The sequence below is a fragment of the Paroedura picta genome, chromosome 3 (genome assembly GCF_049243985.1).
Source record: "Paroedura picta isolate Pp20150507F chromosome 3, Ppicta_v3.0, whole genome shotgun sequence".
NCBI classification, from domain to species: Eukaryota; Metazoa; Chordata; class Lepidosauria; order Squamata; family Gekkonidae; genus Paroedura; species Paroedura picta.
In genome coordinates, this window is record NC_135371.1 from 159,053,215 (window position 1) to 159,081,012 (window position 27,798).

Sequence of the window (27,798 nt, forward strand, 5' to 3'; positions counted from 1 at the left end):
GGAGTTTGATCACGCCTCCCGTGCCCAACAGTGTTTGCTAACTGTTTCTGGGAGCACTAGAAAAGAGCAAGCTGTGCGCTGCTTACTTGGCTTCCCTTCCAAAACCTGGCCTACTTGGCTCCCTGCACACCCGCTCTCCAGTTAGAAAGATGATCCCTTAAAGCCTCGAAAACATAACTGATATAAGCCTATCATCCCCGGGGGCAGCAGCATAGTTTTAGTGGTGTATTTGAAAACTATATTACTGAAGCACAGTGCAGCCAACACTAATCTTTCTGGCTATACGGAATTTGTTGGCTGTCCATTATGGCTGTGTCCCCCTCCCCTCAATTCTTTGTTGTATCCCCAACATTAATTTTACCCTTCTTAACTGGCTTATTTTTCCAGTGTAACTCATGTGTTTGTGTGTGTGTGTGTGTGTGTGTGTGATTGTCCCCATTCTCAGCTTGCTTCATGAATCTGACGAAAGGGTTTATTTGTCTATGAAAGCACAAGGCAGCTGCAGTACAGTCTTAAACATAATTACATCCTTCTAATTCAGTTCAGTTGAATGGATTTAGAAACGTATAACTCTGTTTAGGATTGCACCACTGTTCCATAAGGTGGCCTAGCATTCTGTGGACACTCTGAGCAGCCGTTTAAGTGGCTTGTCTTAGAGAAGATTAGAGCTTCAACGTCAGAATTGGGTAATGGCACATTTGGACGCTGCAGGCAACAGCTGAAGTTTTTTGTTGTAGTTGTTTCTTTGTTTGTTTTGGTCATAGGGCATAACATCCTTTGTCCTCTCACTGGAGGGCGTTTCCTTGGTGGGGAAGGGTTTTTTTTAATTTTATAAAGTGGTTAGAAACATGCGTAATTGGACCAATAACAGGAGCTCGGTGTCCTTGTTTTCCTGCTCTGAGTTCTTGTTTTTTCCACATGTCTGTTCAGCTGGTTCAAAATAGCTTTGCCTAAACCTGTAAAACTATTTGAGCCCAGGTTAATGTTTTCCTTTTATAGAACAAGCTGTGTTATCAGTTTGACAAGAATGTCCCCCCTCTCCTTACTCTCTCCGTGGCCCACAAAACCCTTGAATGTTTAGACTGAAAACTGTGAAGGTGTGAAAACTCTTACCATCTATGAAACCGGGGTGACAGGGTTGCTTTTAAAATAATTCAAGCTCCAAGAAAACAGATCATTCATTCCACAGGGGATGTTTGCCCTAGGCCTGGTCATCCCTTGCATGTCGCCCTCTTAGAGGGCAGGTGGCTTTGTATGCAGATCTGTCACGCTGTTTGCTTTCAGAGCTGGCGTTGGTGGGAAACACCTTTGTCTGACCGCCTGCAAGCAGAGGTGTCATGTTTTGTGTGTGTGTGTTTATTTTTCCAGGAGGAGCATGAAAAGAAAAGCAAAATTCACGTGTCCCTTCAACGGCGACTGCAAAATCACCAAAGACAACCGACGACATTGCCAAGCGTGCCGGCTGAAGCGCTGCGTCAACATAGGCATGATGAAAGAATGTGAGTCACTGCACGGCATTTTGCCTCGCGCTGCAAGTGTTTCAGGGGTTCTGCATCAATTTCTCAATGGTTTCTTTAACAGCCTTCCGAGAATTGCACCTTCCTGGTTTGGTCCAATTTCTTTCTCTTCCCTCTCTCTTTAGATTTCTTTTTCTTTCTTTCTTTCTTTTTTTTTTACACAGGCCCATTTTTTTCATGATGGCACTAGGCAGCCCCAATAGAAAATTCTCCCTTGAGCTCCTGTTAGCCACAGTAGGGACAAAAACAGGGAGGTTTAACAATAACTACAGAAAGCAACTTTTAAAAAATCCGGACAGCCAATCAGGTCTTCAGTGGCCAGTCACAAGCCCTGCTAGGTAAGAGCCACACCTAGTGTCACCCACTATCTAAGAACACTTGGTGAGTGTCAAGAAAGATGTTCATAGACATCGTGGCTCTCCATGGGCGCCTTGTTGGCGACCCCTGCTCTAGATAGTGCACTTCTGATCTGGATCCAAAACAGGAACCCAAGCGATGCTTTTAGAGGTTTGTTTTGGAAAGGACAAGGTTAGCGCATGCTTGTCAGGGGAAGCCCTCTGACAGGCGGGAGAAAGAAAAAAGTCATAGAATCCTAGAGTTGGAAGGGGCCATACAGGCCATCTAGTCCAACCCCCTGCTCAACGCAGGATCAGCCCTAACCATCCTAAAGCATCCAAGAAAAGTGTGTATCCAGCCTTCGCTTGAAGACTGCAAGTCCAATAAAGTCCATTGGTGAGGGCATGGTGTCACTTCAGGGAAACCTGGAATGTAAATGATTGGCATCGCACACTATTGCTGTATCCATCCGTGCGTGGAAACATCACCTTGCCATTCCAGATGTAGGACTAGGACAGGGAATGAACGAGAGCTCCTCAAATCTTTGTCCATCCAAGTAAAATTAACTTTCTTGCATATCTACTGGAACAAAGCAACCAATATCCCCGTCACAGTTTTCACATAGCGCCTCTTTTGCCAGCCTTATGCATGAACACACCCACAAGCATGCTCAAAGAAGAGTTAGAGGCCAAACTTCACATGCATCTGATGTCTGGGCAATGGTGTTTTTTGTCTAAGGTGTTGCATATTTTACAGTGCTACATGGAAACTATTCCATAGTTCTCCTGATATTTGCTGGAAATGCTCTTACAACAACCCCATTCACTAGCTGCAGAAATCTGAACAGTTTTCTCTGTGTTGGCATTTGAACTGTAGATGTCAAGAAGCTGTTTAGGATATTCTGGTGACAAAGCATTTTGGCAGGGCTTCAGCTGCCTGACTCATAAGCCAAAATTTTACAGAGCATTTTCTTGTGTTTTTTTAACCATGTAAGTACATTATTGTAATCATTAGACAGGCTTTTTTGCTTATTTGGAGCGTCTTTGCATTATAAGCTCTGAAGAGAGCTGAGGACTTTGACTTCTGCGGCCCTCTGAAAGAGCAAAGGGCAGCGTGCATAGAATTGTGCTCCCTTTGGTGAGTTCATGGAATTGGCAAGACTTGCCTTTCTCAGCAGCGGTGTGGCCATGAGATGTTTTCCGAGTACTGCAAAGCAGATCCGGTGGATGTGTACAGTGAGGCCGTTAACTTGTAAAATGATCCTTTTAGTGAAATAGTTACTTGATAAAGGAAATCTTAACTGACTGTAGCTAAAAATAGGCTTTCCAAACTGACCGCTAGTTAAATGTGAATGGGAACAGAATGTGCTTCAGTGAGCTGTAGGCCAAATTACTAAAAGGGTCATGCTCTCTGTAAGTGTGGGCCAGCTGTTTTTCATCCCCTTGCAATATGGCCTGCTTATAGCTGTTGCAATCCACACATGTTGAGTGGTATTATAAGTTAGGACTCCGCTTCTGAGTCTTACCTTTCGTTGTCATTATATTCCGGCCCCTCCACATGACATCTGCAATGTGTAGCATCTGAGCAGTCAATGGCCGGCTACATCCCCCATTTTTAAGCACTAGTTGGTGAATCCCAAAAAGTAGATTCACCAACATATGTAGCACTACCTACTGGAGAGCAACCAACAAGCCACCAGCAAAGAAATGTATGGAGGAGAAGAAGCGCTATCTCCACCTCCAGTGTCCCGCCCTCGCACCTACCTCCCTTTCCCTTCTCCCAGGGACGGGAGGGTTTTTTTTTTTTAAGTGAACTGTCTAGAGCAACTAATAGGCATTCAATCATGCAGGCAAAGGCAAAAAAATTTTCCCCAAAAGTCGTAGCACAAAGCATGCCTCTTTAAGGTTCCCCTCCCCATCAGAAACTAGATTTATTTTTAAAACAAGCAAGACTTGTGATTCCATAAGTGGTGGCAATAAAGAAGCTCTATGCATCTGTGATTAGATGCATAGGTGTTTCAACGGAAAACTATTGATTTTTTAAAAAGTAGTGGGCATTGCAGGCCCTTTAAAACATGGAGAAAGGGGATTGCTTGGCTTGATTGACAGGCGGAAGAGAGTTACGTATGAATCGCGTTGCCCTCTTCTGCCATTTCCAGCAGCACGTGTGGAGGGAGAGCAGCGTGAAATGGCGACAGAGTGAGACAGCAAAAAAGCTGAGGAAGGGCCAGGAGGTGGGATTATATGTAGCGTCATGCCATTCAGCTGGCGTGAAGCTATTTTTAATGATGTGCGGAAATGCCCTTGGTTTAGAACCAGCCACTTTTATGCTTTCCATTTCCATCAGCTCTACAGTCCCAACTTCAAGAAACAGGGAAAGCCTTTTAACTGTGTTGTGGTTTATCAGTTCAGGTGATAAATCATGGCTAAGCTTCCTAAATCATGAGTTGATAATGTCTGAACTATTCTCTGTCCTTAATTCCTTTGCCTATGTGGCATTTCTGGTTGGTTCCAAGAAAAATCTCGCAAGTATTCTGTTGTATCTGAAGTGTTGGGGTCCTGGATTCCAAATTTTGCTATCCTTCACACCTATTTTCTTTTTTTGGGGGGAGGGGTCCTTTTAAGCGCTTAGAAACAAGATACAGGATAGTGTGTGAGAGCAAGATTTTAGCTTCTGTCTTTATAAGGAAGTACTGTTAAAATGGGTGGGAGGAATCCTCTCAGATTCTAAGAGGTATTGCCATGACGGTCCTTTTACTAATTGCTCCATTAGTATATTGCTCAGTTAGTTAATTACATCCATTGATGCCTGGTAGTTGTCGCCTCTAATTAATTGGTTATTTCTAAAGCAGAGCTGGTCTGTTCAGTTCCAGAGGGGGGAGTCTTCAAAACATCCTACTGAAAAAGTAAACAAGATCAGCCTCGATTGTTTTGAAAACAGCCTGTCTCCTGTGGACTTGAGCCAGCCTCTTGAATGTGATAAAGTTTGGCTTTGCAGAATAACCTTGGCCCCTCCAAGCGGCTTCTTAGGGCCTGCGCTCACCTATCAATAGATGCTGCAATTTGACCACAGTTTTGTCCACATAGATAATTCGGTGTGAAAGGAGCTGGTATTTGTCCTCCCTTTAATCACAGAATGGCAGTATAGGCTTTTAAAACGTATTTCATTGATGACTGAGCTGCTTTATCAGAATTTGAAAAAAATAGATATGCTTTACTCTTCTAATAAACAATCAGTAATGAGCATTGCTGTTGCTATACCGTCAGATAATTTTAAGTAGCTCCTCTATAAGATGTTCATTTAAGTCCAAATGTGGGGGGTGGACTGGCAATTATAGCCAGTGGGCATTTCCTGATGGGCCACTGGCCTCCCCCTTACATGGTCCAATCTGGTCCAATCCAGCCCAAGGCAGAAGAGCTGCACCCAGTTTGGACAAGACAGAGCTGGCAAAACTGCAAAGCTGACTGGCCCCTTCTCCCTCCCTTTCCTCTCTTGTGAGGGCTGGGCCTTGGCAAGACAGGGGATGGGACCCTTTTCGAGGGCTGTTTTTTCCTCCCAACCCATCCAGGTCTATACGAATATCACAGTGGTCCAAATCCACATGTCATCCAAGTGGTTCTGAAGACTGCACTTGTCATACTTGACCAATCTGTCTGTGCAATACAACAGTTCTGCCCTATCCATTGGCATGTTCCCATCTCGTTTTGCATTACCAGCATGTCAGATCATGTGCACTGATGATCTGAAATAATTTCTGAGGTGTGTAATGCATCCCTTGGCCATTAATTTAGAGCGGCTTTCCTCCGTGCACTTCATGTAAACCTTTCAAGATTAATATTCTACCATACTGATTTAGATGATACAAAGGTGAGCCGAAGGAGGTCTGTCCCAGCTGGCATCATAAAACAGAGGACATCTTTATTTATTTTATTATATTTATATACCACCCTTCCTTGCAGCTCAGGGTGGCTTACATTTGAACTTGTGATGCAATAGAAGGAAACATCAGCAAGAACTGGTAAATTGACAGCCATTAATTACTAACACAGTTTTATTTCTCCAATGTTTTTGTGAACTACAACTGAATTCAAAAGGACTGAGTAGCTGTTTTAGCAAAGAATTATCATGGCATCATATGGCTGAATTTGGATGTTGTGACACAGTTTACTAGTTTACCATAATTAGCTTTTGCCTTATATTTTCACTGTTTTGATGGTAGTTCACAGTCTGAAGAAAAGTTCCTGCACTCAAAAGCTCACGCCTTGAATAAATCTTTGTTGATCTTAAAGGTGCTACTGGACAATGATTTCGTTGTGCTACTTCAGACCTACACGGCTACCCAGTTGAATCTATAATTGTAAATGTACAGCATTACTAATGGCATAACATTGAGCAATATGGATTGGTTCTTCACCCAGGTTGCAGTTTGTGGAGGAGGGGGCCTCTAGGACAGTGATGGTGAACCTTTTAGAGACTGAGTGCCCAAACTGCAACCCAAAACCCACTTATTTATCGCAAAGTGCCAACACGGCAATTTAACCTGAATACTGAGATTTTAGTTTGGAAAAAACAACTCACGCATTAACATCTTTGTCTTAAAAGACAAAGGGGGTTTTGTCTTGTAAGCTGCCATGAGACGGCGTGTCGAGAGTGGCAGGTTAAGAAATGTAGTAGTAGTAGTAATAGTAATAGTAATAATAATAAACTGTAACCCTGAGTGGGTTTTATACGCAAGCTTAGATTGGCTCTGCAAATCAGGAAATTCTGGGTTCAGATCTTGCATCTGCCATGAACTCATTTTGGGGTCCTTTAGGCAAGATATCTCTCTCAGCTTCATTCTTTAGGATGCTTTAGGGTGCTTAGGGCTGATCCTGCGTAGAGCAGGGGGTTGGACTAGATGGCCTGTATGGCCCCTTCCAACTCTATGATTCTATGATTCTATGTTTCCCCCCACCCACCCCTTTCCAGTATGATACTCTGTACCTAAAAGTTGGGGGAATTTCTGTAGCAGGGTTTGATATTACAGGAAAAGGAAACACAAAGCACTCCTTACGGATGTGCAGAATTACTTTGTTTTCACACACTGGGGTGTGAGATTACATCTCAGCTTTATCCTTTTAACAGGAATGACGGTTACTTTAGTGACAAGTACAGCACCTACCTGGGCAGCTGGAGACCACAGCAATATCTGAAGGAAGCCCGTGTAAGCAGTAATTGTAGAACGCTGTGTGCAATGATGATACTGATGTGAACAGAAACCAAATTCCCATGACTGCTGTCCTGTTGTGCTCAAAATACCTTGTTTAAGCCAGTCAAGAGCAGCCTGTCAGATAAATGTGTGTTTCTTAGGGTATTTGAACTTTTTAAATAGCTGCCTGGAGCATGAAAGAGCATGAAAGAGATTTGCAGAGTCAGGCAAAAATCCCAGTCTTGATGACTCTTTTACAAGATACTCTAACCTCTCCTATGTTGTAGTTTCATGCTTAAAATTAAACATGCGATTCCTGAAAGAAACCTCCATGGGGGGGGGGGAGGTTGGAATTAAAAGCCATCTTGGTTTTCTGGTATTTGGCCTTTAAAAATTAAGTTGATCTCACCTAAACGTTGTTAGTTTATTGTGTAGATTCAGGTAGGTTGCCATGTTGATCTGAAGCAGCAGAACAAAATTTGAGTCCAGTGGAAACTTTAAGACCAACAAAGGTTTATTCCAGGTATGAGCTTTCTTGTGCACACGCACTTCCTCAGGTGCAATGTAGCTACCCACTTGCACATAGAGGTTATTTAGCAATAAATTGCCTCTCTATTTTTGTACACTTAATTTTGGGACTGCTTGTTCAATTTTTTCCCAACAAGCAATTCCATACATTTTTATCCATGGAATTTTCTCCTTCTTTACAAGTTTTTTCTGATTCCTTCCAACTGAAGGGCTCTTTGCTAACTGGCAGCTTCTTGGGGGTGAAATGATCAGTTCTGCTTGTAACAGAAAAAGGCCGTCCAGCAAGTGGTGATGGTGGTGGCATGATTCTCATACCCTGACAGTGCAGTGTCAAGGACATGTAATTGCCTGTAATCTTTCCCTTCCTCCTTCATTTTAACACATCTGTCAATGAGAACCACTTTAAAAAGTGCTGACTCAGACGTAGCTGGACACCGTATCTGCTAGGAAATCAGCATTTCTGCAGATGCTTGAGATTCCTGTACTACTCAGCATTCTACTCTGTCAGGAAGCAAGAGAAGAGGGAACATGGTGGTACTTCTTTACCAGTTCAGAAGTGAATGGAGAGTACTCCCGTTCTGTCTCATGTGAACGTTGACCACTCCTGCGCTGGACTGCAGCCTGGTTGCCTCACTTTGGTTGAGTTCCAAATCTGTGTTGCTATCCGGTTTCTGATGGGAGATGCAGAGGTCATTTTACAACTGTCCCAAGGAAACCTTCTGGAATGTACCCATTAATGCGGACTACACATTATGTCATTCCATGATTATGGTTGTACTAGGGGCCTCGTCCCCCCAGGACCTGGAAAGGCTACAGGCAGCTGTTAAGGAACTCACCGGCAGGGGCAGTTCTCACACAGTAGGGATCTGCAGCCTCCAAGCCTTGGAGGAAGTGGAAGGAGGAGGAGTGGTCAGGGGTGGGGGGTAGAAGGCGATTGGCTGGACACTGGACAGACAGGCAAGCCAGTTGGAGGAGGAGCACTCAGGGGTGGGACAGCCACCCTGAGTGGGTGTTAAGCACTGAGTTGCACTTAAGCTATGAAACACGCTCCTCCTCCAAGCCCTTACCAGAAATATATTATGTGGAGCAGATACAGTTCAAAGGGGGAAATCAGCATGGGGGAAGAGGAGCCACTTAATCCTTTTTCACTGTAAATCAGCTCTTCCCCCCCAAAAAATGTTTTTACCCACAAACTCTGGGGCAATAATACAATTACCTATAGATCTGCCACAGTTGGCGGTAAAAAGAATTGAGGAAGGAAAGACAAATAATCCCCATACGCACACATACACATACCAGATGCCCCTGGAAATTACCACTGTAGTCGGTAAAGGGAAAAGAACATGTAGTTCCAACCTAAGGCTGCAATCTACATGTAGTGCAGCCTTTTTTGACTTTTTACCATTTAGAAAACAATGAAACTAGCTTTGAGAAACCCCAGAAGTGACGCGATGGTGCAGAATATGGTTGAAGCGCATAGTATCAAGTCTCTCTCAGCCTCACCTCCCTCACAGGGTGTCTGTTGTGGGGAGAGGAAAGGGAAGGCAGGAATATCAGGACTCCCTTAGCCTCCCCTCCCTCACAGGGTGTCTGTTATGGGGAGAGGAAAGGGAAGGCAGGAATATCAGGGCTCTCTCAGCCTCCCCTCCCTCACAGGGTGTCTGTGGTGGGGAGAGGAAAGGGAAGGTGACTGGAAGCCACTTTGAGACTCCTTCAAGTCGAGAAAAGTGGCATATAAGAACCAGCTCTTCTTTCACGAACCCTGGCTGAGAAAGCCTGGCGTAGTGCTTTGGTGTGTTACATTACATACAGACCTGAACGGTAGCCTGTTGGTTTAGGGCGAACGGCCAAGTTAAACGGTGTTTCCTTGGGTCAGAGTAGGACTAGATGATCCAAGGGATCATTTTCATTACTATTTGTATACTTGGGTGAAGGGGGGAATGAGTGACTCTGAGAACATACAGTTCTGTAATAAATGGCCCTGCTCTGAGAACTATAAACGGAGCGGGCATAATGCAAACTGACTTTTATCATTTTGCTTTGGGTTGGCATACTAAAATTTTGTCCAGTGGGCTTGTGCTTCAAGCAGAAACACTGGATAGCTGTGATCATGATTTTTATTTTTTAACGATGAGTGTTATTTGATTTGAAACAAAGAGTAAAATTGCCCTCCTCCTGGAATGCCTAGATACTGTACCACAAATTCATATTATATCATACCTCCAATTCATTGTAAACGTCACTGAGCCGCAAGGGAGGACAGTAAATAGGTATAATAAAATAAAAATTTAAAATAAAATTGCAGTGCTAGACTGTGTTGGGGGCCTGTTTCCATCTCCCAGCCAGTACATATTTTATTTTAAGACCGGAATATGGGGAGCGATTTTTAAAGTTATTTAGTTAGCATACCGCCATTTTGTATTTGTATTTATACTTGTTTAAATTGTTTTATTGTTTTATTGGGGCTACTTTTAACTGATATTGCTTTTTGTTTTGTGAACTACTGCAAGCCAGTTTCTGGGAGTGGCAGTATAGAAATAAATAAATAAGCAAATAAATAAAATTAATTAATTAATTAATTAGTCCCATGCTAGGCTCAAAATACATTATATTTATTATTGGCTTAATTTAAACCCCACCTTTCTCCCAAATGGGGACTCAAAAGTGGATTTCATCATCCTCCCTCTCCTCTATTCTGTTCTCCTCAACCCCCTTTTATCCTCACAATAACCCTGTGAGGAAGGTCAGGCTGAGAGAGTGTGACTGGCCTAAGTTCATCCTGCAAGCTTCCGGGGCAGAGCCAGCATTCGAACACAGACTTCCCAGATCCTAGTCCAGTGCTCTAATCATTCCCTCCTTCTCCTCTCTCCCCCCCACCCTGGTGTCCTGAATGCATTTTTTTAAAACCCTTATAACATTATAATGCTGCTGTGTAAGACGGAAAGGCAGCTTTTGGGGAAAAACAGAAAAAAACAGAAAAGAAAGGGCAGATTTTGGGGAGAGAAGGAGGCAGGATGGTGATGAGGAAAGGGGCATTCCCAAACAACTCAAAATGGCAGGAGCAGGGAAAAACCTGATTGCATGCATTTCCACATTGGGCAAGCCCAAAATAGACCCCGCTTGAAAAGATGAAATCTGGTTTTCTGGGGATTCCTGTGGGGCAAGTGATGGAGCAATTCAACTTGCACTTAAAGAAGCAAATTTTAGTGCGGAGACAGAAAGTCGGCCCTTTAAAAATGCAGATCCGAATGATATTGCTAGTGCGGAAACAGCCTCACAGAATTAGCTGTTGTTGATTAAGCAACACGTGTTTTGGATGGAGAGGAGCTGACATTTGCCAAGCAGGTTGAGATCTTGAGAGGGTGCTCCTGGAGCCAATTGTGGTGTTTGAAATCCAGGTGGACATGGTGGCCAAGAATACATTCTGTCAACTGCATCTGATTCTCCAATTCACTCTTAGACGTAGTTGACCTGGCCATGCTAATTTACACTTTGGTGACCTCACAGTTGGACTACTATATCATGCTGTACGTGGGCTGCCCTTGAAAACAATTCTGCCTCTGGTTCAAGACTTAACATGACATGTGACCTGACTGGCAGCCCAAACAGCAGCAGGGAGCTCTTGTTCTCAAGAGCTGTGGGGCCAATTTCTGCTCATGAGTGTGGCATGAGGAGAGGGAGAACGTTAGCCTTACCCTCTCATGCTGTTCTGTCAGGTTATGTATAACATTTAGTCAAGCTCTCAGAATGCAACAGCTGGTTATTGTCAGGGAATCGCTGTAAGGAACACAGTTTAACTTTTTAGACAAACAATTGCATTGGCTGCCAGTTTGTTTGAGTTCACTGCAAGGTGCTAATTGTGACTTTTAAAGCTCTTGTGCTCATATATCTTAAGGACTACAGCTCCCAACATGTTCCCTTCCTCCAGTGGTGGTCTTCTGCAGTCAGCTTGAAGGACAACTAGAAGCAGTTGTATTCCATTGACATCTGGAGAGCCATACCTGCAATAGAGGCTGCTTCTTTTTTTAGCAACTCCCATCTTGTGGAACGGGCTGTCTAAGGAGATGAGAAAGGAACTGTCCTTAGAACGTTTAGGAGACAATGTACTGCTGTTTTTATTTGGTAGGGTTTTAAATAGTTTTTGTTGCAGGATTTCCCTGAGCACAGGATTGATGCCATTTTATTGTATTGTATATGGTTTTACTTTGGAATTGTAAGCTGCTTTGAGCCATAAGTGGAAAGTGAGGTATGTGTGTGCAAAAATAAAATTAAAATGTACATCACCTACTTTTAGTGGATTTGGGACTACATCTTTAAAGTTTCTTTTTCCCTTTGTTATCAGGTTTTAACAAGCAAATGATCTAAATCTCTCTGTTTTTTTCATATATATATGGAAGTGCTCAAAATTATCATAAAGTCAGATAAGGGAGGTGGGAGGAAAGGGTACACGAAATTGTTAGTCATACAGTCACCTTAGGTGGAGTGTGATTATTATCATAAATTGTGTCTTTCTTTTTCCTTCTGTCTGCTGCTTTACAAATCAAATCCAGTCATGTCATCTAGTTTCTGAAGCTTTTGCAGAGGAAACTTTTACTTCTGCTTAGAATGTAGTCCTGATTCAGTTACCAAGCAAAGCATATTATTGCACCAAAGAGGTCCCGATATCCTACCTGTAATAGTAGTTGGAGTGCCGTAAACAATGACAACAAAAAGTCTAATACCATCCTTAAGAGTCCAGGGGTAGTCAAACTGCGGCCCTCCAGATGTCCATGGACTACAATTCCTGGCTGGGGCTCATGGGAATTGTAGTCCATGGACACCTGGGGGGCCGCAGTTTGATTACCCCTGCTTCAGACCAACAAAGATTTATTCAAGGTGTGAGCTTTCGAGTGCAGGCCCTCTTCCTCAGACTAAATGAACAACCATCATAAGTGCAGAGATAAGGCAAAATAAATTGTGGCAAATCAGTGAACTGTGTTGTAATATCCAAATTGATATGATAATTCTTTGCTAAAACAGCTAATCGGTCCTTTTGAGTTCAGTTGTAGTTCACATTACATTAGAGAAATAAAACTGTCTTGTGTTAGTAATTAATGGCAGACACTTCCCCGGTTGTGAAAAGAATTAATTAAGAGACTAGTTGTGGGGCCCCATCCATCTCCACCCAATGACAGTCTCCTGCTCAATGTGCCACATAATTGCACCATAGTTTCCTTGATCCTAGCAGCTGCTTTTTGTCATGTTGTGGGGCAGTTGTACACAGTTTGCCAGGAGGGGAGGGAAGCCGTGGACATGAGTGGCTCATCTAGGGTAGTGGTCTGGCATGGCTGAATGCCAGGGTTGGAAAGATGGGGTACTTGGGCATCTAGGTGCATCCCTCTGATGCTATATCTCCACTGATCTGAAAGCATTTATATCTCTCCATTTAATCTTTCTCAACTTACTACGTCATGGTAAGCTACAGTGATTCATTTCCTACATTCTCGCTTAACATGCAAGCTCTTGCAACAGGCTTTCCTGGCACTGTTCAGAATATTTATTGTCATTAAAAGGTTTTTTTTTTTTTTAATGTGCATGTCATCAGGCCCTTTTACTCTGTAAACAGGTTCTAGAACAGCAACACTCATGGGGTTTTTTTTTGTGTGTGGAGTTAGAAAAGGAAATCTGAATCTTTGTTCTGGATGCAGGAAGCATTTCACAGTTATACCTCCTTTCCCCCCTCCCCTTTTAAAAAGTCTCTAGTTAGCGATTGTTTCAAGGACCTCTCAAAAACAGAGGCTTAGGACTTGATCCAGGGAACCTCAAATTCTGACTTAGAGTACATACATATACCTCAACTGGAAAAAAAAACCCCAGTAATTTTGGAGGCATGGGTCATAATAATTAAAAGACTGAAACTGGTTAAAGGTTGATGTCCAGATATTTAGACATATTGGCCCCAATATGGACTTTAGGCATCCTTATGGAAGATATCTATCTATCTATCTATCTATCTATCTATCTATCTATCTATCTATCTATCTATCTATCTATCTATCTATCTATCTATCTATATGAGAGAGAGAGAGAGAGAGAGCAAAGGGTCTCCTTTCAGAGATAAGCTGAATCTCTGGTCTTTCAGAAATTATAAACTAGTCTAAGCTCCTCCTGTCCCTCAGCTCAGCATGGGGTAAATACATAGGAGCAGTTATCAGTTTTAACTTTCTTGTTGGAATCCTGATGCTGAGCAGCAGCTTCCCCACCTCATTAGAACTGTCTCCAGGAATTTCCAAGCTGCAGCAGTTCTGACTTGGTGGGTTCAGTCTTCAGGGCAACCCAAGATTCCTTGTCGCCTAAGCCATTGTGACATAAGCTAGAGCCTTGTTTATTGCCTACCTGAAGCGTTCCCAGCTACGGAATTGTGAGAGATGGTTGGAGGAGCAAAAACAGCCTCGCTTCCCATCTGAATTTATGGGACAGAGTGAGCCATAAATCTAGAAAGTGATTTGGGATTACCTAATTTGGCCTCGGGGGGTATGTGCTTAATATGAAGTCCTGACAAGGGACTTGTTGCTTTTGCCTGTTTTTGAAGGGAGAAAAGCTTAAATTAGGTTAAATATGGAGTGTCAATTTGCCGGTATTAGAGTTCTCATGTGCCTGGGGGCAAGAGATGTCCCACCCCCAGTGGGCAGGCCTTGTCTGTCTGCACTCCAGTGGCTTGTGGGAGAAATAATTTTTTTTGTAATCAGCAATGATGTGACATCACTTCCTGAAAAACCTCAGTGTCATGTTAAGCCTCTCTATGAATCTCTGGAAACTATTATGTTGCTGTAAAACTTTCTCCAGTTCCTAGGAATGTCATCTCCGGGGTTCCTTGCAGTCACTGTCACCTGCCCTTCTGGATTCCTGCCCACTGTCTCCCACTGGTTTCCAGAAAGGCCCAGCTACCCTATTCAGTATGTCTTCCTGAAATGATGCCTCTTGCTGCAGTTCTTGGGCTTAAACCTTATGCAAGTGGGAATATTTAGGATGCTTTGGGCTGATCCTGCATTGAGCAGGGGGTTGGACTAGATGGCCTGTATGGCCCCTTCCAACTCTATGATTCTATGAATATAAAAACAGGTTCCTGTCCCTTGGCTACAATTAAAGTTAATCCATTGTTGAAAGTGTTTCAACTTTCCTCAGTCTTAAACATTTAAACAAAGCTTTGCAATGCCAAGAGCCATGTTAAACAGGCGGCTAATCTTGTCCAGAAGTCATTGGAGCCTCCAAAATAAACATCATTTCTCCGTTAACAACCTGCCTAAGTACCTTGTAATGGGTGTTTGAGGTCATGGCAATCGGCATAGACATGGCCCCTTTACCTTCCAGGAAAAAACAAAATCAGAGTCCAGTGGCACCTTTAAAACCAACAAAGATTTATTCAAGGCGTGAGCTTTCTGTCACGCCTTGAATAAATCTTCGTTGGTCTTAAAGGTGCCACTGGACTCTGATTTTGTTTTGTTGTGCTGCTTCAGACCAACACGGCTACCCACTTGAATCTATCTCCCAGGAAAAAGTATTGCTATTTTTTTTATTATTATTATTTTTCGATTTATTCCCCGCCACTCCCTAGCAGGCTCGTGGCAGGTTACAGCATCTTTAAAATCCCCATTAAAACCCCCATTAAAACATAGAAACCCCCCATGGCGGAAAGCCCACTCCCAAACCCCCACTACTAGTGGGATGGAGAAGGAGTTCTGCTGATAACTACTCGAACCCCGGGGGGGGGGGGGGAGGGCGTCGGTCTACCTCGCCATCCCCAGCCTCAACCATAGACCTGGCTATCTGTCTGCAATTTCAAAAAATCAGTGATTGTTGGATTTAAAAAAATAATTTATATGTATTTTTAACAGTTGAGTTCAATGAAAGACGTATTTTGCTTTTTCGGTTACGTGCTGTATTTGCCAGTTTCTCCAATGTGCACAGTATCGTGAATGCCCACAAACACTTACCTTTCCATCTTGTTAGCACACAACTCTGTGTGCCTACATAGTTGTGCACATATGCCATGTGATCTGCAAGGAGGGAGTGTGCCTTTCTGAAGAAAGGAGGGCTGCAGTTAATGGGCCAGTGGGCCTTGCCTCCTTTCCTGTCCCTGAGGAGACAGCTCCAGTCATCATGACAGAGAATGTTTCAAGTTTGGGAGCAAGGACAGACAAACCAACCAGAGAAACCCTTTTCCACTCAAATGGCACCAAATTGAAGTGAGGACCTGCCAGATGGAGCCGAGAAATGGACCGAGATCCACAGAAACAGGCATCTGGCTTTGCTGGGTTGGTTTGTGGAAGTTTTTCAACAGGCCAGGAGAAAAATGTCTTGTTCCTTTATCCGTGGCTTTAGGTGAGGAAAAGAATGGGCAGCTGAAGTTTTCCATCTGGCATGCGGGTAAATCACATCACATTAGGCCACTATTAGAGCCAGCACGAGAGCCAGTGTGGTGAGGTGGTTAAGAGCGGCGGACTCCAATCTGGTGAACCAGGTTTGATTTCCCATTCCTCCGCATGCAGCCAGCTGGGTCATCTTGGGCTAGTCAAAGTTCTTGTAGAGCTGTTCTCACAGAGCAGTTCTCTTAGAGCTCTTTCAGCCCCACCTACCTTGCAGCGGTCTGTTGCAGGGAGAGGAAAGACGTTTGTAAGTCGCCTTGGGACTCCTTCGGATGGTAAAAAGCCGGGTATTAAAAGAAAAGCTCTTCTTAAGGAACAGGGCACACTCACCCCAGGCCTGTTGGCAACTGCATATTTGTGTGGGCTAAGATAACTGAATTTTTTTTAATCAATTCAGTTGCAAAGTTAGGTGTGTAGACAAGACTGTTTGTCACCTGATGAGATTTTCATTTGCCTACCAGCAGTGGCAACTTAAGAGATGTGCTCAAGTTCTTTCTTTTAGCTCATAACATGACAGAGGGTGCATTGTAGAAACCTCTTCTCCATTTAATAATATTAATATTGTAGGAAATCCAGGAAAAATACATTGCCAGGGCCATACAACTTAAAATAATTGCATCCCTGAATGAACAGTCCCCCCTCCCTTTTATTCTTCTTCTTTTTTTTTTTAAAGAATTCTAGCAATCTCCATATTTGGAAATGCACAATTGGATGCCGGCTTGATCTTTAGATCATTTTCAGGCATGCAAGAGATTGTGCAACTTTTTGCATTGGAAAAACCCCAGCGGCTAACTAATCCTCATTTCAGGTAGCTGCAGACTACATAGTGATTTGCTTAGACTAAAAATCCTGTATGGAAGAGAGGACCTGCCAGATGGAGCCGAGCAATGGACCTCATATGTAATATTGACTATGTTAGGTTATAATCACTAAACATGGTTCATGATATATTGGTGAGAAGTAACATAAACTCCCCAAATCCCTATTGATGTCTTGCTGGTAGACTTAGGTATACCAAATATTTCAGGATAATTTACTTCTGATATGGAACCCTATGGCATGTACCTAAGGACTTCTTTCTGCTGCTGAAGCTGTATGGCTTGTAATGAATTCTTACGCAGACATGAAAACAGACACAAAATGTTTTTAATGCATTGTTTTGTGTTGAAAATGTTTTTTAATTGCTCAGCAGTGGCTGGAATTTCTCATGCTAATTCCTGGGGGATTTGTTTGTTTTGTCCTCTGACTTATTTCCCCCAATACGTTGGCAGGGAATAATAGCGTATCAACCCAACAAATTTGGAAATAAGTTTTAATTTGTGGTACTTATTTATTTTATAGCCCATCTTTCTCACTAAGACTCAAGGCAGATTACATAATGTAGAAATAAGCCAATCCGACAGCACAAAACACTCAGTAATGATGCAGTTAGGGGTGGGTATTTCAAAAATTAGAAAGCAATGCAGTGCAAACAGAAGACTGTAAAACGTGACGTGCCATAAACACTAGAGAGAGGGGATTGCAAAGTTAAAAGACAGTGCAATAAAAGCAAGGCAATGCATACAATAAATGCTGCAGTCCTGTTCCCTTATAAAAGCACCCTTCTGCAGTTCTGATCCCTTTATAAAAATGACCCCCTGAGCATGGATTTTGCCAATCCTGTGGAATGATAGAAGTCTGGGAGCCTTCCTGACATCCACGAACAGGCTGTTCCACAAGCTGGGAATCACAGCTGGGAATCACAACCTTTCTCAATTTTTTTTACCATTAAGAAACCCCTGAAAAATTCCAGAAACCCCAGATGTGGCGATGGTGCTGAATATGGTTGGGAAGCATAGCTGTTTTCTTCCCCACTCAGGGCCCCTCCCCTTCCCTCCCCCTCCAGTCCCATCATTGGCCATTGGGGGGGGGGTCAACATGACCATATATGGTCAGATCACCCCATATACCAATTTAAAATATATACCAAAAATATATATATTTAAATGAATTAATTCCCAGCTATTCAGGAAACCTTTCCAGGGCTGTCAAGAAACCACAGGATTTCATGAAACCCTAGTTTAGAAAGCCTGATCTGACATCTAATAATATACTGGATAATAATATACTGGATGGTTCCTACCGAATGCAAAGCCATTTTTCTAGGGGAACTGATCTCCATAGTCTGGAATTCTGAGCGTGTGTGCGGCTTGGAGTTCTCCTGGCACTACGAATGATTGCCAGTCTCACAAAGATCGGTTCCCCTGGAGAAAATGGCTGCCTTGGAGGGTGGGCCTTTGGCATCACATCCTGACTGGGTTCCCCATTCACAGCCATGAAATCTCCTTGGATTTCTCAAGCCGGAGTTGGCAGCCCTCTACAAGCATCCGTGGTGGACGGACCTTCCCCAGGGTTGCAGGAAAATACAACTTTGCAAATTAACCAAAAGATTGCCCCCTGGTGTCCTGATGAAGAACTGAGCTTTCGTCCAGGAGGGAGCTGAGGGACAAGAAAGAGAGGAGAGGATAAACTAGCTGCCTTGAAGAAATGGTGTACAAATGTTTTGGTAAATAAATGTCAGTAGGCTCTGCCACATTCTTTCAGAATGGAGGACAACCACATTGGTTGCTGCTGGGTTTATTCAAACATCTTAGCATTTTTATATCTGAGATTTCAGGGAATGGCATTAGTGAAGCCGAATCCCAGGGTAATTTTATGGCTGTTGTTTTAGATTAAAAACTAGGTTATGAGGTTCATTCTTTATCATTTTCCGTGGTCCAGAATGAATCACCTTCTTTCCGTTTCAGATTCCCATCTTTGACATGAGAAGAATCTCAGTTTGAATGGAACAAGGGTGGTGATTGAAATGAATGAGATAAAGATAGTGCAGCTGCAAGTGCAGTAGACGCCATGAACAATAAATGAAGGCCTTGATATCGGACCATCAAACCATTGTTCATATTGCCCGCTTTCCATGCAGGGTGACTTCGACATTGTTCCTTTGTCAGAAGCCATTAAGTTTTATCTCTCAGAATCCTGGATTGGGTTCAATGACTTGAGAACTCTAGGTTGCCCAACAAATAGGAAACATATGGCTTGTGGAGCCGTTACTAAAGGATCCCTAGGACAACTTTACGCATGCCTATGAAAATGCTACACCATCTAGAATCTAACAGATCTGTATGATTTCGTTGTGCTCTGTGTAGCATTATCTGGGCATATCCCGGATGGCCTTGTGGCCTAGGAGTCCTTGTTGCATGATCTGGCCCTAGCTGCCATTTCCAGGGCTGTATGGCATGCAAAGCGGGATCTGAAAGCAACCCAGGTTTTGCAGCACCTGCCCATGTTTGTGAAAATCAATGTCTCAAGAGGCCCAGAGAGGTTATGGTTCTTCCATTGCTTACAGCAGGGGTAGTCAACCTGCGGCCCTCCAGATGTTCATGGACCAGCAAACGCTGGTAGAGGCTCATGGGAATTGTAGTCCATGAACATCTGGAGGACCGCAGGTTGACTACCCCTGGCTTACAGCATGCATTAACTTCAACTTGACAGCCAGTATAGGCACATGAGTAGTATTAAGGTGCTGAGCACATGACTGGCCAGATGCTATTGCGCCAGACAAACAATCCTACCACTGTTACATCTCTCTAAATGTAGTTGTAGGAACGATGAGGTATAGTAGAAGAATTGGCAGGAGAGGAGGGAGGGATGTCCCTGCAGACTATGTGTACCTGTGAGTAAAATAATCAAGCTGGCAAGCAGGAAACATATATCTAAAGGACCCCCCACCCACCCATACTCAAACACACACACACACACACACATACACAGGGCCTGTACATTCCAGACAGGCTGAATACAGGGATCTAAATTCAATGGAAAACAATAGATCTAAGAACACACTAATGTTTTGTAAATAAAATTGATAATGTTATGGCACTCAATTCTTAGTTCACTGCAGCATCTATTTTTTCCACCGTAGATCCTCTGCTGTACAATATTGTACCCTTTCTGATAACTAATGTATTCCATTCAAAGAAGAACTGTGTCAGTTTAGGAAACTCCCTGTTGACATGAGCAGAGTCCTTCCCAGTTTCCTGGGAAATTCAGAGTTGTCAGTACAAGGAGCTGGCCCTCTTCCCTTTTGCACACTTACTTACCCTAAATATGTATTCAAGAGAAATGTGTGTGGTACGTTAATAGCAAACCTCAAAGTTTACTAGATAAACCCATGACAGTGAAATCAGATGAGATGGCTTATGGCAAGGTTTGAGGAAACAGAGGCTTGAGTAGATCAAGATAGGCAGTCGGGTTAATCTGTTTGAAGTGGCAGAAAGTGGGAACAGTACTACTGCCCCATGCTTCCCTTAGTCCTTTCGGGCAAACAACAAATTGCTTCTTACAGATCTGTCCCCTAAAGCCAAGGGCTTCATGGTAAGGTTTTCACTTGGCGGCTACTGATCAGCTCTTCCTTTGCACCCACTTCCAGAATTTAAGAAATCTGGACCTGCTTGCTGGTCGTGGTGAGGGCAGAACAACTCTGTTCAAAATATATCTCAAGAACATATATTATTGGAGTTATGGATTGCGTCTAGAATGGCATGAAGCTATTCACAAACAATCCTGCCAGATCACTTTTTGGGAGGGAGGAATGACTTGCTTAGAGGCAATTAGATTTCAGGCCAGTAGCCCCTTTGAGACCACTCTAAGGTGCTGGCTGGGCTTGAATCAAACAGTTCTGTAGTAACCCATTCAGCTCCCCGCTGAAACGTTTAGAGGCGGGGATTGTTCCTGCAGAGAAGGCTTTTCAGTTTTGTCGTGTTAGTTCCTGGCTCCGGCCTCCTGGAGTGATGACTGCCAAACAAGCAGCACGGATCCCCAGGTCTGCATTCTTTTTCAGAGACTCTGACGCATCCCTCCGAGATAAGAAAGCAAAAATGCCGCGGTTTTAGCATGCCAGCAGGCTGGTTTGCATTGCAGGACTCCCTTAGCGAAGGGGTGACCTAAATATCACACATTCCAGGGTGGCTCCTAAAATGTGTGGAAAAGAACGAGCAGCTGAAGTGGTATAACTTTTTATAGCAGGGGTAGTCAAACTGCGGCCCTCCAGATGTCCATGGACTACAATTCCCATGAGCCCCTGCCAGCGTTGCTGGCAGGGACTCATGGGAATTGTAGTCAATGGACATCTGGAGGGCCACAGTTTGACTACCCCTCCTTTATAAACTTTTAGCTTATACACCTGTGTTATAGTTGATTATTCTTTTCCCAGGCAGGGGATAGTAACAATTACTGAAATACGCCAATAGCCAAATTGAGAGATGAATGCCAGTTCCCAGGTTCCAAGTCCAAATTTGTGGACCGTTGCCCGCAAGGACCTTTTATCCTGGGCCACCTTTTTGGATGTTACTATGCTCCCTGGAATTCTGTCACCATCCTTCACCAACCAGAAGATCCGCGAACAATCCAATGTGAAACTCACAATCACAGTGGAGCATAATGCGTGACATTTTTGTGTCCACCATGTTCTAGCGTCGGTGTCCAGAACACACATCTGACTGGAATTTAAATTCTCAGGGCAGGTTGCTTGTTTACTGGAAACGATTGTGGGAAATCCGCGTGTCAGAAGAGATGTCCAAGGAAATGGGTGGCATGGAGCACTATGCCTGCATGCCTTCTTGAATGGGAAGCTTCTCCACCGTCTTTTATTTGCTGCCTTGACAAAAAAAGGATTTGTACTATTTTAGACACTACAGTGATGCTCACGCTAGTCACCATCACTCCTGTCTGTGAAGGATTTGCTTTTCCCCCCTCCTTGCAATTTCCAGGGTATAGACTTTGATCCGTGTTTGCCTCAACCACAGCAGGCTATCTTATCCAAAGAAGGATTCTCTTACATTGCTGGGATGTGAAACTTGTTAGTGTTGGAGGCCTGCATAGGCCCAGCCATAACTGCATATCGTTCATGACCCGGCATCTCCATCTAAAAGGCTCCGGTGGCAGGTGGAAAGACCTCTGCCTGGGAGACTGGAAAGCCCCTGCCGGTCTGAGTAGAACCTCTGGACCAAAATGGTCCAATGCGATATAAGGCAGCTTCATGGGTGCGTCATTCACTGTCGTTGATAGAATTGTGCTGCCCGCAAAACTGCTCCCATTATTTAGGGCTGATCCTGCATTATTTAGTACTTTAGGATGCTTAGGGCTGATCCTGCGTAGAGCAGGAGGTTGGACTAGATGGCCTGTATGGCCCCTTCCAACTCTATGATTCTATGATTCTATTCAAAGCTGCCCATGTCCAAAAATGGCTGCAGACTTGAAGCACGAACAGCAGTACAAGGAAAAACACAACTCCATCCTTATTTCTTTCACTCGCATTGACGTGGAGTCATGTCTAGGAAGCTTGACCAGGAAAGCTACTGGGGTGGTTTTTGTAATTAAAAGATTTTTATCCTGCTTTTCCACTAAATATTCAAGGCAGCTAATGGCATTAGAACCACAAAATACGATAAGGGATAATTAAAACAACAAAAGAGCATGTTCAGTTAGGACTATTGCATACATAGGACATTGCTGTAAAGAACAGCCACAGCAGCAACATCCAAAATATAATAAACCCAATAAAACATCAGCAAAGCCTTCGGTCAGCGGCAACAACTGCCATAAAGGGGAACTGAACAGCAGCGGACTGCTAAACATTTGCAGCCAAATTGTTTTAGCAGCAGGAGTCATGAAACCCATTTCCTCAGCATCAGATCGGAGACCGTAACCTTCACAGGCTGGTGTACTGAACTGGAGCTACCTGATAGTTAAAAAAAAATATCTTGGTGTTGAATCAGTGTGACACATTGGTCTTAATATCTTAATGCTCAAATCTGTAATAATGTGAATTTAGGTCCTGGACAGACTGTACTCATGAATCTTTTCAACAGTTTTGCAGTTCAAGTGTTGTCCATTCAGACCAAGTAGTTCACGTCATGGTGGTGGTTCTGACTTACAAAAGTTTGCAGTATAATAAAATTATTATTCTGTAAGGGGCCACAAGACTCTTCTGCTGATTTCATGTCTCTTTAGGCCAGTGGTTCTCAGCCTCGGGGTCGGGACACCTTTGGGGGTCGAACGATCCACTCACAGGGGTCGCGGCAGGGCGAGCAGCTTGGTCAGGGGAGGGGGGGCGCTGCCACTGTTGTCGCTCCTCCTGCAGGCACCTGCACATGGTGGGACAAGAAGCAGAACTGAACTGAGAAACTCCAGGAAAAAACCCAATTTATATACAATCGTGAACAATGGATCTTCACGCCATTGGTCAGTTTCAGTTTAATTTCTGTGAAAGAACACTGGCATAGTTTTATGGTTGGGGGTCACCACAACATGAGGAACTGTATTAAAGGGTCATGGCATTAGGAAGGTTGAGAACCACTGCTTTAGGCTTTCGTGTAATTTACAGTAGCCCTTCCAGGTCACTGCACAAAAAGCAGTCCTGGTGGCACCCGCGCTGTAAGTTCCAAAGGTCCGATCTTCATTGAGTTCTCCTGCGTTCGCTTTACCTTGTAATCCACTTTCTCTAGTGTTTCTAACAGACCCAACCTCAGACCACTTATTGTTTGCATTGTTCCCTAATGCTGCGATCCTAATCCCTGGCATTGTTCATTGCTTGCTTTATGCTGGTGGCTGCACTGCTTTATATTCCATAAAACCACCTTGAGGCTTCATGAGAAATCAGGTTGTGTATAAAGTTTTAATAACCAAAAGGAAATCGATCAATTCATTCTGTGCTTGACATCTCTTGGCCTACAGTTATCCTGACAGATGAAGAAGTGCAGAGGAAAAGAGACATGATAATGAAGAGGAAGGAAGAAGAAGCTCTTAAAGAGAGTTTGAAGCCAAAGTTGTCCGAGGAGCAGCTGCGGGTCATTGAGATTCTCCTGGAAGCTCACCACAAAACTTACGACGAGACTTACTCTGATTTCGCTCAGTTCCGGGTAAGCCCCACAGCTACGCTCTTGTTCTAATCTTGTTTCAGCCGTGGCTGGGACGACATCAGCTGGTAAAACTGCTGCCAGTCCATGAGCCGTTATTAATGGATGTCTTTTCAGCACCTGCCCAATAGAATTTATTGATTATTTAGACTTATTACCCGCATGGCAGGTTACAATTCGTCCATATAAAAAACCAGTAAAAACAGTTCCAGAATATAAAACAGATTCCTAAAAACCATGTTGGTCTTCAACCCACTAACCCTCCCCCCAATCTATATAGAGGAGTGGGAAGAGGGAGCATGGATGACAATGCTAAATGCTTACCCTCTTAGCACCAGGGGGCCCATCAGATCTACCTCGCCGCCCCAACCTCAACCATAAACCTGGGAGAAAAGCTCTGTTTAGTTGCCCTGGAAAAATCTTTGAAAAGAGACTTAGATTTGTTAATTACTGATGCCAAACGTAAATGTTCTCCTCTACCTTATAACTTCATGTTTAAGGATGGTCTGTCTGTCTGTCTGTCTGTCTGTCTGTCTGTCTATCTATCATATGTTTATACCGCCCTTCCATATGTCTCAGGGCGGTTTACATATAACGTCGTGGGGGGTTACATGGAACAACTAACCTATAACATATAAATGAATCTATTAAGGTGATATAACACTTTTAACTCACAATGAGGGTCTGATTTAAAAATCCCCCTTCAGAAAATCGCAGGTGCGTTTTTTGTTCCCATCTATTTAGACTGCATGTTTCATACTTTTTAATATTGTTGCTATTTCAAAAAGCCTCATGATAAATCTATAATTCCCTGGATTGGACAGTTGGCAGGCATTCCCGGTGCCGAGAAATTGAAATTCTCATTTCCCGGAAAACTAAAACATTGCACGGTAGCCAATGCGAATTTTGCTAAATAATTTCTGTCCATCTGACAAAGTGAGTTTGTGTTACACAAAGCCTCTAGCAACATTTATCAGGTGATAGGACCACATCAGGTCATGTTGACCCACCTCTACCCCGCCAAAATGGCCAATGATGGGCCTGGAGGGGATGGGAAGGGGAGGGGTCCTGGGTGGGCAAGAACACAGCATTGGTTCCCAACCATATTCTGCACTATCATGCCACTTTGGGGGTTTCTCAAAGCCTGAAGAAAGTTTCAGGGGTTTCTCCATAGTAAGAGAAAAACTGCTTTAGGGAAAGGCATTTGTTTCATCACCCTGGCTTTTAAAAATCAGCAGTTTGGAATAAATCCTCATTCATTTCCGCCTCGATTGCAGCCTGTAGAGTGAAGCCATGAGAACCACATATGATTTGTTGGCTGTCAGAGACCCTTTCATATTTCGCTTCGTTTGGATACAAGTTCTGGCCAGACGCTCTCCACTTGACATTAATTGGATTTGCAATTGGAGCGGTTGGAGCCTAGCTGTCAACCACACTTTAAATTGTTATAGCTTATCCACTAAGAAGATCAGCATCTCAGACAACATGTTTGAAGAATCAATATGATTTGATGGCAACCCATATGAATAACATTTGCAGTTGCAGGAACAAGATTACAAATATTATATTATTAAATATAATAAACAAACAAACACCTTTTTCTTTTTTTTTGGCATGTTCTTTTTGAACATACCTTTTGAGCTTATGATGAATGTGCATTAAGCCAGCTTGTCCATTGGATGGTAGGTCTCTAGGAGGTACCTTGACAGAGTGACTGTATGTGCACACTACATGGAAAAGGGGTTGGGCCAGAGAACAGCAGTAGAAGAGAGCGAACTGGCTTTTTCTCTATAAACTTGAAAGCATGTAGGCTGGTAACAAAAGTTTGTGTGTTTGTAACATTTCCTCCCAGACCTCTCTTTCTACCAGCTCATGAGAAGAACCAACATCTCCATTAAATGGGCGGCAGCCATGTTGCTCCTAGCCTTTCTCTGGAAAGTGTGTAGCAACCATGGACTAGCATTTGCAGGTTTCTTGTGGAGCCTTATACGCAATTGATGTCTGCATTTGCCATGGTTTGCTGTCTCATGCGTGCTTGAAGGAGTTTTCTTCTACTTTATTCAGAGCTATAGAACTTAACCACATTGGGGCGAAATCATGATAGGGAAGCCGTATTTTTACATTGGCACATTTTTTCTAAGGAAGAGGTCAATGAGGCAAAGAGCAGGGCAAAGTTTCATGTAATGGAAGGATTCCTCCTGTAATAACCTGACCCTGCTGCCAATGACTTCACGCTTTTCTTCCTGACAAGATCTCCCGTCAGTATAGTTAGGAGAGCAGAGAGGGTGGTAATAGGATGGAAAATAGGAAGAGAATTACCAAGCAGTACAATTTCTCTTCCAGCCTCCTATTAGGAACGATTCAAGCAAAAGTAGATCGTCCTCCTTCATGACACAAGGATTCACCTCGGATGATTCTTCAGACACTTATAACTCCTCTCCAGGTAAGGTGCACAGCACAGAATAACACTTGCCCATAGTAACCAATTGCAGAAATGTTAAAACTTGGTTATAGATCCTTTTTTCCTTGTTTGTTGGTTTCTTTTTTAAAAAATTGATGAAACCACAGAAAATAAAAAAAATGATGTACACAGTCATTCCTTTCTTATCCATTCATTTCTAAGAGTTTGGGTTTTTTTTTAATGCAGCGAATTGTTGCTAGTTTTGTAATCTAAAATACACTAATAATTTTGAATTGTTGTTAATTTGACTATTGCTAACAATTGCCACATTTGCCAGACAGTGTTGGTTGTTTCCAGTAATGTACAAACACCACCCTTCCAGAGGTCAAACCAATTGTGAAGTTGCATAAGATACAGGTGGAGCTGGCACCCCTATTCTCTCCTCTTATTACGAATTTAGTTCTTTCAAATTCCGTTTTCCCCAATTATTTCTATCTATAAATTCTGTTTCTCCCAATCCTTCCTATAGATTTGGCTTTTTTTTTTAAGCTTGTGGCTGTCTTCCTATTCAGTTGTACAGCCTGTATTCACTTGCTGAATTTGTGTCCACTTTATGACTGCTCTCTCCTCGCCAGAGCACTTGGTTTTAAAAGGGCAGGAACACTGGCTGTGAGAGGCACAGAGCCGCTGCGGAAAATGCAGCCCGTGTCAAGGTCTCCCCTCCTGAAAAGTGCAACATCAATTCACTTGTACCATGACAAGCATTTCTCCAACAGCGGACAGGAGTGTTAGGAGGGGGTGTGCGCACCATGTCATCTTTCTGCTTGTCACAAAATGTAATTTTGCCCTAAGAAGCACTTGGTCATCTAATTAGTTATTGTTTTCATGCTCATTATGGTTTGTGATGTGTGCTAGCCTCCCCATGTATGTTCTTGGGTAACTTACCCAGATAACTGCATTGGATTCATTTCCCTGTGATAGAGTATCACAACCATGTCCTCCCCTGAGCTGTCCCACATTGGTCGTATGAATGAATGAATATATATTCTGAGAGTCAAACTAAACACATTGGTCACATGATCTCCATAGAGACCAGAAGTCATATGGGAAGTCATGGAGAACTCCCTTTGAAAATGCCAAGGGGGGCCAAATCTGGGAGGGACTGTGGCATGGGGGGGGTGAGAAGGGGCCCTTGCTCCCCTTGACCCGCCCATTCTGTGTTCCTGACTTGAAAGGATGACCAATCACCTTTATGCCACTTTAATAGCAAAATATGTAAAGGAATATACAATGGAAAATTAAAAAGCAACTAAAACAGCAAACATTAAAACTTGAAAACAACAATAAAACCATTGCCAGCAGTTTTCCAGTCCATGCTAATGGTCTTGTTTCCCAAGCTGGGAATTGCAGTCCATGGACATCTGGAGGGCCGCCGTTTGACTACCCCTGCTTCAAAGCATGACAATCA

The 27,798-nt window shown here is 43.3% G+C and overlaps 1 protein-coding gene across 8 annotated transcripts in view; it reads left to right on the forward strand.

Moving 5' to 3' along the window:
• VDR (vitamin D receptor) overlaps window positions 1-27,798 on the forward strand; it is a 100,156-nt gene that overhangs the window by 66,831 nt on the left and 5,527 nt on the right. For all 8 annotated transcript variants that reach the window (XM_077328975.1, XM_077328980.1, XM_077328981.1 and 5 more), the window contains 3 exons: window positions 1,369-1,499; window positions 23,748-23,932; window positions 26,273-26,372. In XM_077328975.1, coding sequence (XP_077185090.1) covers window positions 1,369-1,499; window positions 23,748-23,932; window positions 26,273-26,372 — 416 coding nt within the window. The remainder of the gene's footprint in view (window positions 1-1,368; window positions 1,500-23,747; window positions 23,933-26,272; window positions 26,373-27,798) is intronic.